This window comes from Dipodomys ordii, unplaced genomic scaffold, assembly GCF_000151885.1.
Source record: "Dipodomys ordii isolate 6190 unplaced genomic scaffold, Dord_2.0 Scaffold51, whole genome shotgun sequence".
NCBI lineage: Eukaryota > Metazoa > Chordata > Mammalia > Rodentia > Heteromyidae > Dipodomys > Dipodomys ordii.
Genome location: NW_012267267.1, coordinates 9,069,881 through 9,082,581, shown reverse-complemented (window position 1 = coordinate 9,082,581; position 12,701 = coordinate 9,069,881). Strand labels below are relative to the sequence as shown.

Genomic DNA, 12,701 nt, shown 5'->3' with positions numbered 1-12,701 from the left:
CCCCAGATCCTAGTCTCTCAAGGCTCATAATCAGAACCTAAACTAGTGTAGTTGCTAACAAATAGATCATGACTACCATAATGGGATCCCATTTCTAGAACTATTACTAGATGACTCAGTCTCACTTAGCTACCACCGTTGAAGAAGCAAACTGCTATGTTTTGAATTGTCTGTGGAAAGCATTACAGGGCAGGAAACTATAAATAGCCTTCAAGGTCCCAAGAGTGCCATTTAGGTGATGGTAGAAATCTAGGAATCTCAGCCTTGTAATAAGGAGACAAACTCTGCCAACAACTAGGGTTGAAATGGATGCTTTTGTAGTTGAGTCATCTGATGGGATCACAGATCAAGTAAAACCTTGATTACAGCCCCATGAAACTCAGAAACCAGCTCTGCTATGCTCAGATTCTGGATCCACACAGTTGGAGCAAATATTTTCTATCAAATGTCTGCCGAAGGACTTGCATCTAAAATAAATCTTATACTTCAATGATAAAAAGGCAAATCCATCAAAACAAACAAAATTGAATCATTCCCAAAGAAACAATATATTTTATGAATAAGTACATGGAAAAATACTAATTAGATTTTAAAATATAACTTACAACCACAATGAAATACTGCATCTTATAGACTGGCTAAAATTTAAGAAATGAATCTGATATTACCAAATGATGACAAAGATGGGAAACAATTGAAACTAGTACATTAGTGCTGAAATTGCATGATTAAATTGCTGTCTTGGAAAGCAATTTGGGAGTTTATTATAAGTTTAAGCACTCAGGTGCCAGAAAACTACTGCTAGGTATTTAAGCAATAAAAATGAAACATATGTTCACACAAATACTGCTTCATAATTTATAGTAGTATTTATTATAGTCCTAAAAGGGAAACAACCTTGGTATGAATCAATTGGTAAGATACACAAATCATATTATAATTGTACACTGGAATAGTTCCTAGCAATAGGAGGAATGAATTACTGAAAAAATCGTGAATAAATGTTAAAATTGTGACATTAAATAAGAGGAATAAGGCAAAAAGTTTGATATTTCTTTGCCATTTTGGAAAAGGCAAAACTATGAGGTTAATCGTCAGAAAAAGGGATTCCTGGGTTGAGGGAATTTGGAGATGTTGAAATAATCTATATATTATTGTGATGGTTAAGTTATACACATTTGTCAAAATTCATTGAGTCATACATACAAAGTGTGTTATTTTAAATGGTCTATCTTTTAAGCCAACTTTAAAAATTCATCTACTAATGAGATTAGTGTGACATTTTACAAATTTGGAAACTGGTTAATGTTTGGAATATTAAGCACTTTTTCATGAAATAAGTAATAGTTTTCAAATGTTAAACATTTTCAGAAAAGTGGGCTAATGACATAAAGAGAAACTTCTCTGAAGAAGAAAGAAGGATGGCCAATAGACACATGAAGAAATGCTCAACCTCCCTAGCCATAAAAGAAATGCAAATCTAAATAACATTGAGATACCACCTCACTCCAGTTAGAATGGCAAAAATCAAGAACTCTAATAACAACAGATGCTGGAGGGGATGTGGACAGAAGGGAACCTTACTTCATTGTTGGTGGGAGTGTAAACTTGTTCAACCACTTTGGAAAGTAGTATGGAGGTTCCTCAAAAGACTCCACGTAGAGCTCCCCTATGACCCAGCAATCCCACTTTTGGGCATTTACCCAAATGTTTACAAACAAGACCACACTGAAGCTACCAGCACAACTATGTTTATTGAAGCATTATTTACCATAGCTAAGATCTGGAACCAACCCAGATGCCTCTCAGTAGATGAATGGCTCAAGAAAATGTGGTATATATACAATGGAATTCTATGCCTCCATCAGAAAGAATGACATTGCCCCATTTGTTAGGAAATGGAAAGACTTGGAAAAAATTATATTAAGTGAAGTAAGCCAAGCCCAAAGAAGCATAGGTCCCATGATTTCCCTTATTTGCAATATCTAGTATATGTATGAGTCAAGCAGAAAAGGCCAGAGAAGGTGATGTTAGGAAAATGAACCCTAAGATATGTATTTTAAATGTTTTTTTTCTTTCATGCATTTGTTTCTAATGCAATTATAAGATTATTTCTTTGTTGGAGGAGGCTGCAATGCTTGGTAAGAAATGTACGCATTATCCTGCCCATGCAATTGTAACCCCTCTGTACAGTATGTTCACAAATAAAAGAAAAAAAAAAGAAAAAAAAAGATTATTTCTTTGTTGCTTTGTATGTCCCTCCCCCACAGTATAACCCATGCTTTCACTGTATTTGATGTGGGTATAATTTGTGGAGGGGAAGAGGAAAAACAAGTCGTTTAAATAAGGATACAGGTGGACCTGTTGCAACAATGAGAAGTACAAGTTGTCATGTCAAAAAACGAACACATTGCCCCATTTGTTAGGAAATGGAAAAACTTGGAAAAAATTATATTAAGTGAAGTAAGCCAGGCCCAAAGAAACATAGGTCCCATGGTTTCCCTTATTTGTAATATCTAGTATATGTATGAGCCAAGCGGAAAAGGTCGGATAATGTGATGTCAGGAAAATGAACCGTTAGATGTGTATTTTAATGTTTTTTTCTTTCATGCATGTGTTTCTAACGCATTTATAAGATTATCTCTTTGTTGCTTTGTATGTCCCTCCTCCACAGTATAACCCCTGCTTTCACTATATTTGATGTCAGTATAACTTGTGGAGGAGATGGGGAAAAAAACAGTTGTTTAAGGATACAGGTGGACCTGTTGCAACAATGAGAAGTACAAGTTGTCATGTCCAAAACGAGCTTTACAACGTCGGTGCGGGGGGGGGGGGGAGGGGGGGAAGGAGAAGGATTGGGATTGGGGGGGAGGGGGGAGGCTGGGAAGGGATGTGAAGGGTAAACAAAGGAGGAGGCTGCAATGCTTGGTAAGAAATGTACGCATTATCCTGCCCATGTAATTGTAACTCCTCTGTACAGTATGTTCACAAATAAAATTAAATTAAATTTAAAAAAAAGAAAAAAAAAAACAAAAAAAAACAAACTTTACAACTTGGGGGGGGAGGATTGGGTGAGGAGGAGGGAGGATGGGAAGGGATGGGAAGGGTAAACAAAGGAGGAGGCAACAATGCTTGATAAGAAATGTACTCACTATCTTGCCCATGTAATTATAACCCCTCTGTACAGTATTTTCACAATTAAAAAAAAGAATTAAAAAAAACATATTCTGAAAGGAATTCAGAGAAATAGTTAATAATACTGTATAATTTAAAGACTCGAAGGTATATTTTAAAGTCTGGATTCTACCCTTATAAACTACCATATTTATAAATAAAATTATTTAATAGAGTTAAAGAATTAAAGGGAAAAGATTCACCATCTACTCTAAATAGTATGACTCACGTCAAGGGCATGTTTGAAATTTGTGTGTAAGGGGTCAATAGCATCTATTTCACTGAGACAATGAAAAAATTGCATTTGATCTAAGAGTTTTGGGAAAAGACTTTCACTGTTTTGTTACTCCCTCATATTTTACTTTGAGGTGGGAAAGATGGGACTTTCAAATTTATTTTGTTTTATTGGTTGATGTTTCTCTTTCTACCAAAGGCGTCAAGTTGATTCACAAACCAGTCACTGCAAAGTTCTCCTTCTAAACTTTTGTCTCTCATTCATATACTATGATACATAATTTCCTCTCAACTTCCCTTTGGAAGACTCCATGTGTCTTCTGAAAACACTCTTCTATTATCTTATCAATGGGTTTTGCTCAGACTCCTCAACCTCACATGGACACAAGCCAGAGGGATTTGCTCAGATCTTATTCTCAGCATTATCCTGAGGGGACTCAAGATCTCTGCTTCCCAATACCACACATTTGTTTTAACTCTATTTAAAAATATTACTGCAACTGTCACTAGATCTTCTTTATTTCATTTCTGCTTTCATTTTACTTTATCATGAAAGTTCATGACTCATCCAATCCATTCACTTCATGCTTTCTTGACTCATTGGATCCACAGATCTTGTCCCTCCATTATGCATTCAATTACCCAACTCGGTCATCTGGAGACTCTGAGATTTCTTAATGAACAGATCATAAAATGGATTATCTAGATAATCCTAACATCTTTATTGTTGGTATCTACCATTCTGCTAGAATCCCAGGATTATCTCTTTTGCCTTTGCTATGGTAAAGGAACACTTTTTTTTTCTCTAATAAGACTAAATTTCTTTGAACTACATGAGTACCTTTAATGAATTTAACACTGCCTTAAAATTTGGTACTCCCTTGAACTCCGACCAAGTCCTGATGTGACTTTCTCTTCATGACAACAACTAACTACTACTTCCTTTTTTCTTTTTTCTTTTTGTCAGTCGTGGGGCTTGAATTCTGGGCCTGGGCACTGTCCTTGAGCTCTTCTGCTCAAGGCAAGCTTTCTACAACTTGAGCCACAGCACCACTTCCGGTTTTCTAGTGGTTTATTGAAGGTAAGAGTCTCATGGACTTTCATGCCTGGGCTGAACCATGATCCTCAGATCTCAGCCTCCTGAGTAGCTAGGATTATAGGCATGAGCCACCGGCTCCTGGCTCCTAATAACTATTTCCTAAGTTCTAATTCTCATCTGTGGAAAGTTGCCTGAGAGCTACAAAAAATGATGACATGGTTTGCTTCATTAGATTGTGCCAATTGGACTGCTTTTCTATGCAGTAATGTTTTTAGTCATCTTTGGTGAAACAATTCTAATTTGGTTATTTCTTTCTCATAATTTTATTAACTATTACATCAGTGCTAAACTAAAATTCAATTGTCATTTTAGTTACATCTACATATATTACCAAATACAAATAAATATAGAGATAAAACTTTATACTCACTTGGAAATGGGATTGACACTGGCTTCAATTATTGTCAAACACTTACAGCACTTTATATTTTCTGGAAATTCTTGTACACCTAAAAGACAAAAATAACAAAGCATATGAAAATATTCCAGCAAAACATTTTTCAAATGATGTTCTGATAATAACAATAATCAATACAGACTATAAATCATCATGCCATTGACACCATTAGAATAAATAAGTAGAGTGAAAATTTCATATACTGCTGTCCAATAACAGAAGCATAGATACATATAGTTTTCCTGGCAAAAGTTGAATATTAAATAATATAACAGCAACAGTGGAAATGGATATACAATTGAGGATAATTATATTTGTCATGAGATGTATCTTGGCTCTTTGCTAACTTTAAGGGGAAAATATAACTTGTTATTTAGTCACTATAATGCTCTTCTAGGGAAGGGAAGAATCAGAAGATGTAAAGTAAATTTCAAGATAAAAATTTGTGCTTCCAGGGCTCAATTTTACACAGTTAGGAAATACAGACATATTTGTCTGATGAATACTTCAAGATGATCACAGAACTGATCGAAATTTCCAAGCCAATATAAGGTTTTAGCAAATTTTATGCATTTTGTCTTGTTTAATGCTTCTGGTTGAGAATGTGAAGAGGTGAGCTGCCCTTGCCCTTCTTTGAGTTCTCCATGGAGTCTTTGTGGCAGTTGAGAATTCTGCAGAAGCTTCTCTATGAAACTGAAAATCAGTAAGCTATAAGCCTCATCCATAAGAACTAAGAGCAGGGGAATAAGTGATACAGATAACATTTCAACCAGTTGATAGAAAATAAACAAAATATAATAGGTCCTGCAAAATATTAGAAGGAAAGTTAATTTTAAACCATTCCTATCTGCCCATAGTGACACTTTTCACTTTTGGAACTAACCTTCTTTCAATCTTTAGCTTTGTCTGGTAAATTTGTAGGATGGTTCCATCTCATGGTGGTATAACGCATATCATATTTACACAGGTTCCTAACTAGAATGTTATTTCCTCAACGTATGTGCAGACCAAGACAGAGAAGCAGAAAATAAATTTAAATATGATTTTTAAGGACAAGACTGCATTTATTTTTCTATTGAAAATGGGTTTACCTACTTGGTTTACAGATTTGTATTTTTTTTAATGGTCTAAATGTGAGATCATTCAGGGTCAAGTATTTTGGCTTAAGATAGGATCCCAGCTTCATCTTTATTGATTGAGTAACCCGAGGCAAGAAACTTAAACACTTTTTTTGTTTTGGTTGGTCATGTGGTTTGAACTATGGGCCTGGGAGCTGTCCCTAAGCTCTTCAGCTCAAGGCTAGCACTCTACCACTTGAGCCACAGCACCACTTCCAGTTTTCTGGTAGTTTATTGGAGATAAGAGTCTCACGGACTTTCCTGCCCAGGCTGGCTTTGAACCCTGATTCTCAGATCTCAGCCCCCTGACTAGCTAGGATTACAGGCGTGAGCCACTGATGCCCTGCTAGAAACTTAAACTCTTAAAGTTTTAGTTTCCTGCTCTAAAACTGATTATGTGAAGTATTTCATAATAGAGTTGTAGTGAAGAGTGAGAGATGTATTAAACAATCAAGTGATATATTATTTTAACCCACAATTATTAGTAATAAAAAAGAAGTAGGGAGTGTCAATCAATGCAAATATCAACAATAGTGCCAGAATGAGGGAGTAGGGGGAATGAATTAACATAATTTATCTACCTTAAAGACACAAGAAAGTAGCGAGAACTAATGTGTTCAAAGACTAGCAATATATAATAAATGTGGTCATTGAGATTAATGTCCTTGCATATAAGGAAATTCATAAATGTATAAATATGTAAAATTGTGTTTTGTTTGTATATTTACATATCCTTTTGTAATTATGTAGCATTATATTATTTGCATCCCCATATTTATTACAGTACATTCATCATTGTCATGATAATGAAATAACTAAAGTGCCCATTGGATGAATAGTGAAGAAACTATTTGTTTTGAAAAAGGAAGGTAATCCTTCCATTTGAAACAACTTAGATGGATCCAGAGTATATTATTCTAAATGAAAAAAACAGACACACAAAAAATTATTATTTCATTTTATATAGATGAGACATCTCAAAAATTGACCTCTTATCATCAAAACAAAACCCTGTGATTACCAGGCATTTGGGAGTAGGTTAGAGGGGAACATAGCAGACTTTAATATTTTTTATTATAATCTTTAAGTAGTTTAACAAAGCAGTTTATAAATACATGTATCTCAATCAATGTTGACTTTTAAGAAGTTGCTTTGTTCTCCCTAAACTGTTGGGTTAAAGGATATTTAAAAAGGAAGAGGGAAAGATAGCCTGGTTCAATACTGGAATTCCAGCTATTTGGGAGGCCAAGACAGAAACATTATGATTTGAGATTGGCTCAGATAAAAAAGGTGGGAGATCGTATGTAAATAAAATAACTAAAACAAAAGGGCTGGGGGAAAGGTGCAATTGATAAAGTGCTTGTCTGGCAAGTCTTGATTTCAAGCTGAAGTGCCACCAAGAAAGAGAGAAGAGATCAGAGAGAAGAGAGAGAATACTAGAAAGAAAATTCAACAAATCTTTAAGGTTAATTGAGCAGAAAATAAGCTGTATATTTGGAAGCAATAAATGCTTAGACTTAAAGTATTTTTAGATGTTCTAGAACTCAGTATCTTTATTTTGCATGCATCATTTTTCCAAGAGATTTCTGAGGGATATTTGCTATCAAAATGACATAATAAAGCAGAGAGCTAATGGTCTAGGTTGGATCAGGTTAAAAGGCCCTAGAGAATCATTGCCAAGATCTAAGTAACAGAACAGCTAGAAAATTTATAAAACATAGGGAGAATCCTGCCTTGCATGCCTAACAAATAAACAAAATATAAGAAACAGATTAATGAGACAACTACTAAAAATCAGTAAAAACAAATTTAACAGGAGCTTCAGATGTGAAGTGGATGGACTTTATAAAGTGCTTTCATTGGCCCTGAGTTCAAGCTCCAGGCCAGCACCAAAAAAAAAAAAGCCCACAAAAAAAGGTTATTAGATTTGACTTTATTAAACAACTTTTGAGACTGGTCTACCTGGTCTTCTGAAAAAATATAACTCCATACACACATATATGTTTATATTTAGTTACATATATTTGTTGTTATACACATGCATGTATGTGTAACATGAATACAAATAAATACATTTTTCCAATTTTTCTAAATGTTTTCAAATGTATTCACTCAGAAATAGAGAAATTAATAACTTCAGTTTAATGATATAACTAGGGAGATTTTGACTTAGAATAATTCATGTGTTACTAAATAGCTAAAAATTCACAAAATATGGGCACAGATGTTCACAGGTAGAAATTCTTTCCTTAGAGCTCTAATTTTCTCAAGGGAAGTACTTCAGATTTGTGATCACGAATTCAACACGCTATCAGCAGGGTTTTATTTCTAGCTCCACTGAGCAATAGCTAGAGAACAGAATTGAAGCAGGGTTTGCTGAACAATGCACAGTGCTATGAACGAAGTGGAAAAGAGTTGAGGGGGTCCACAAAGGAGGAGTTTGAGGATGAACCACAAAAAATTGGAATGAAATGTAAAGAGGAGAGAAGAAAGCTGAAGACGTGGATGGGTGGGTGGGTGGTACAGGGCAAGATGGCGGCATTGGTAGATTGATAGTTTGGAGGGGCTCACAGATGGTTGCGGTTGTGTGAGGGAGTGACCTTAAAAAATAGTAATATGGTGCCAGGCATGTATTCATCAGTTGACTTTCAGCTTCTTGATAGTTCAAAAAGTACCTAGGTTGATACTGGGAAACTACATTAATAGCTTGCAGGAAAGAGCTAAAGTATTTTACAAACATGGAAAAAAATACTGGAGAGAGACAGTAGATTTTTATTGTCTGAAGATGAAAAGGGTGACTGTCTCTAAACAAACAATACAGGTGACTTCTTAACATGTTATGTGAAGTGGGTGTTTAAGATCATTTCGTGTATGGTTAATGAAACTCCTTCATTTCCAGTCAGTCACTTTCGTGAACATTCACTATGTTTGTACTTTGATGGAGGTTGTGGTGGATGTATAATAAGGATGTATAATAAAGGTTCAGTTCTTATTTTTACAGTGTTTATGCTAAGAGGAAGCATGATGTAGAAGAGAGGAGGATTCTTACCTTTGTTCAATATTCGATAGAATACAGAGGATAGGCTACTCAGTTCAAAAAAGGCTCTGCTGTAATTCTAAGATGAATCAGTTTAGCTGGCAGAGCACAACCTAGACTTCAGATGGACGAGGAGATGGGCAGTAGTTCCTTTCTTTCCTGTACTTAGTGAGATGGTAGGCTTATCTCCCATGGAGTAAGTGCTGGTAACACCCTTAATCCATACTATTTCACTATGAAGACATTAGAAAGAGTTACAAGTTGTGGCAGCAGCTGTGAAGGTGGCTGGATAAGCACATTTGGTTTTAGTTCAGAAAGTTCTTTAATGGCTACGCATAGAGCCTAACTTCAGTTTATTTTTACATTATAATCATGGGCCAAAGTGGATTCTGTAGAAAGGGAAAATTGTCTTAAAGTGAAGGAAGCATTAGTGATTTTCAGACTAAGGACACATTAACTGTGTTAAAAGTGAGGCGTTGAATAGGCAAAGTAATAAGCATTTACTCTAAGTATATTGCCTATTTTTTTTTTTTTGCCAAGCATCAAGGGCACATGTATTGCATATAGAGAGCTACTAAATAATATTATTACCTCTCTAACCCCTAGAAAGCTTACCAAAATAGTATCCCCCAAGAATTAAAAAAATATACTATGAGTCTCTATTCTCTAAATATGCTCAAATGTTTAAAGATTTTTTTTTATCAATTAACTAGTTACTCATATCTGCTCTCTCAGCTTTGTTAGAAAGGGAAAATTTCCTTTTCTTCCCTCCAAATAGAAGATGTGATTTATCTTCAGTGTTTTGTGTGCACTTGGAGATGGGGGTGGAAAAACTGGCAAGTCAATAAAACACATAATAATGGCTTCAACTCTGATTGCCTTTCATTATAGCTAACAATAGTGATTTTGCCCACTGTGGTGCTGTTCAAACCCATTCATGTATAGAAATAAGTTTTAGAGGATGAGACAAAAATCACTTAATTGCTAGAGAATTAACAAGAGCTTTCAAATTAATTCATTTTCATTTAAGTCCTTAAATTATAGTGTCAGAATCTCTATGCCTCTATGACAAATCAACAATCAAATTTGAAATGAAATCACTGCCTAATTAAACCTTATCATTCATTATCTTACTTTATCATATAAAACAATTTATTGCATTATGACCATGTATCATCTTTATAAACAGGCATAGACTATTGATTCAGAGATTGCAATATCATGAAACATATTCATCTCGGCTATAGATAGGATTTTAATTTTATTACTGAATTAAGATGTGTGGAATAATAGACAAAAATCCATTGCAATGGAAAGTAGTTCATTTACTTTTGGATTTCTGCATGTAATTAGGGAACAAATAATTATGAGAGCCTGGGCGGTTTAAATGCCGCATAGATATTTCTTTCTTTCTAGGTAGGTGATAGATAGAAGACCAAATTTTAATAAAATTGATTGAATCTTCTTTACTAAGGTCAAGGTTAATGTACTTATTTTAAAAGAAGAAAGAATGTAATCTTTATTGAACACAAGAAGTTGAAATCTCATTTTCCAGTTCACTGCTTTCCAGTTAATTTGGTATTTTGAATGTTCCAAGTAGGTAAATAGTCTAAGTATTTGGTTGGTTTTAAAATTTAAATTTATTTGAACTGATAAATAAGAACAAAGTAACTACATATTTATTGGGTGCCATGTGGCATTTCAATACATATGCCCATTGGGTAATATTAAAATCAGGTTAAGCTTACTTAACTACTCCCTCAAACATTTATCATTTGCTCATAACTTTTGACCTTTTCTGCTTGTCCCAGACCTATACTAGTTATTGCAAATAAGGGAAACCATGGGACCTATGTTTCTTTGGGCCTGGCTTACTTCACTTAATATAATTTTTCCCAAGTCTTTCCATTTCCTAACAAATGGGGCGATGTCATTCTTTCTGATGGAGGCATAGAATTCTATTGGATAAATATACCACATGTTCTTGATCCATTCATCTACTGAAGGGCATCTGGGTTGGTTCCATATCTTAGCTATGGTAAATATGTTAAGTGAAATGAACCACAAGATAGGGACACAAGTGGTTTTTTCTTTCTTGCTATTGTTTTTAATGTGTTTAAAATGTACTATGAGATTTTTTTGTTTGATTCTCTAGTATGTTCTTCTCCCATGGTATAACCCCTGTTATCACTGTATTTGATGTTGGTGCCCTGCATCATGTATATGCATGTTTATAATTTGGGGAGAGGAAGGGAACTAACAAAATGCTGAAATAAAGATACAGGCGACCTATTGTAACAATGAGATGTACAAGATACTATGTTGAAAATGAACTTTACAACTGAGGGGGGAGGAGTTGGGAAGGATGGGAGGGAAGGGATGGTAGAGCAAAAACAAAGTTATGTCAAAAAACGAACTTTACAACTTTTTGGAGGGGTGAGGCGGGAAGGGATGGTAAGGGGAAACAAAGGAGGAGGCAACAATGCTTGATAAGAAATGTACTCATTACCTTGCTCATGTAATTGTAACCCCTGTGTGCATTGTTTTCGTAATAAAAAAAATAAGTAAGTCAAAAAAAAAAGGAGGAGGTAACAATGCTCCATAGGAAATGTACTCATTACTTTACTCATGTAACTGTAACCTCTCTGAAAAGTATTTTTACAATAAAAAACATTAAAAAAAGAGAAAGTCAGATTCATCAGACAATAATAGAGAAATAACACATATATGAAAAGGATATTTTCAAATAGAAAAAATAAACAAGAAAGCAAAATGAAAAAATATCATTTGCTTGGTAAAACCATTCACACATACACACATATACACAAAGCTGGCGACTGGTGGGTCACGTCTGTAATTCTAGCTACTCAGGAGGCTGAGATCTGAGGATTATGGTTCAAACCCAGCCCAGCAGGAAAGAGACCCTTATCTTCCGGAAAACTGGAAGTGGTGCTATGGCTTAAGTGGTAGAGCGCTTGCTTTGAGCAGAAGAGGTGAGGGATAGCATCCAGGCCCAGAGTTCAAGCCATATGAATAACAACAAAACAAAACAAAACATTGAAGCCTCTTTCTTCTAACTTTTGAAATATCTAGTACTTTAGTATTCTTTAAAATTCTTTATTAACATCCATTAGTTGAAAAGGGAGTCACTGTGACATTTCCACACATACATAATGTATTGCATCAAACTCATCCCTCTATCTCTCTCATGCTCCTTCCTGCCTTTTAAAATGGCAAACAGGCTTCATTATTCTTTTTTCATATATTATTCTATTTTCATATTTGAAAATATATGTCTTTGATCAGAGTCATCATTATTTACCCACTTTCTTCATTCACCTTCTTCCTGCAGAGACTGTTTTACTTTCATTTATTTATTTCTTTTACAATGACTTAATTATATCAAGGCATTCACCATGATATTATCTACAATCATCCTACTATTCCATAATACAGTATCTTACTTCTATCTGACTACAACTTGGTGCTTATTAATCACCTATTTTCTGTTCTTTCAACATTTCAAATATGTAAAATTTATAAACATTCAATACTTTTCCCAGCGAAGCTGACAACTTAATGGAGATTAACGTGTAACATTTGTAGGTTTTTAGCCTATACTGATCAATGAGAGAACATCTA

General features: G+C 34.7%; 1 protein-coding gene across 1 annotated transcript in view; it reads right to left on the bottom strand.

Moving 5' to 3' along the window:
• Lrrc7 (leucine rich repeat containing 7) overlaps nt 1-12,701 on the bottom strand; it is a 284,370-nt gene that overhangs the window by 241,665 nt on the left and 30,004 nt on the right. The window contains exon 3 of the mRNA XM_013020506.1: nt 4,878-4,956. Within this exon, the coding sequence (XP_012875960.1) occupies nt 4,878-4,956 (79 nt within the window). The remainder of the gene's footprint in view (nt 1-4,877; nt 4,957-12,701) is intronic.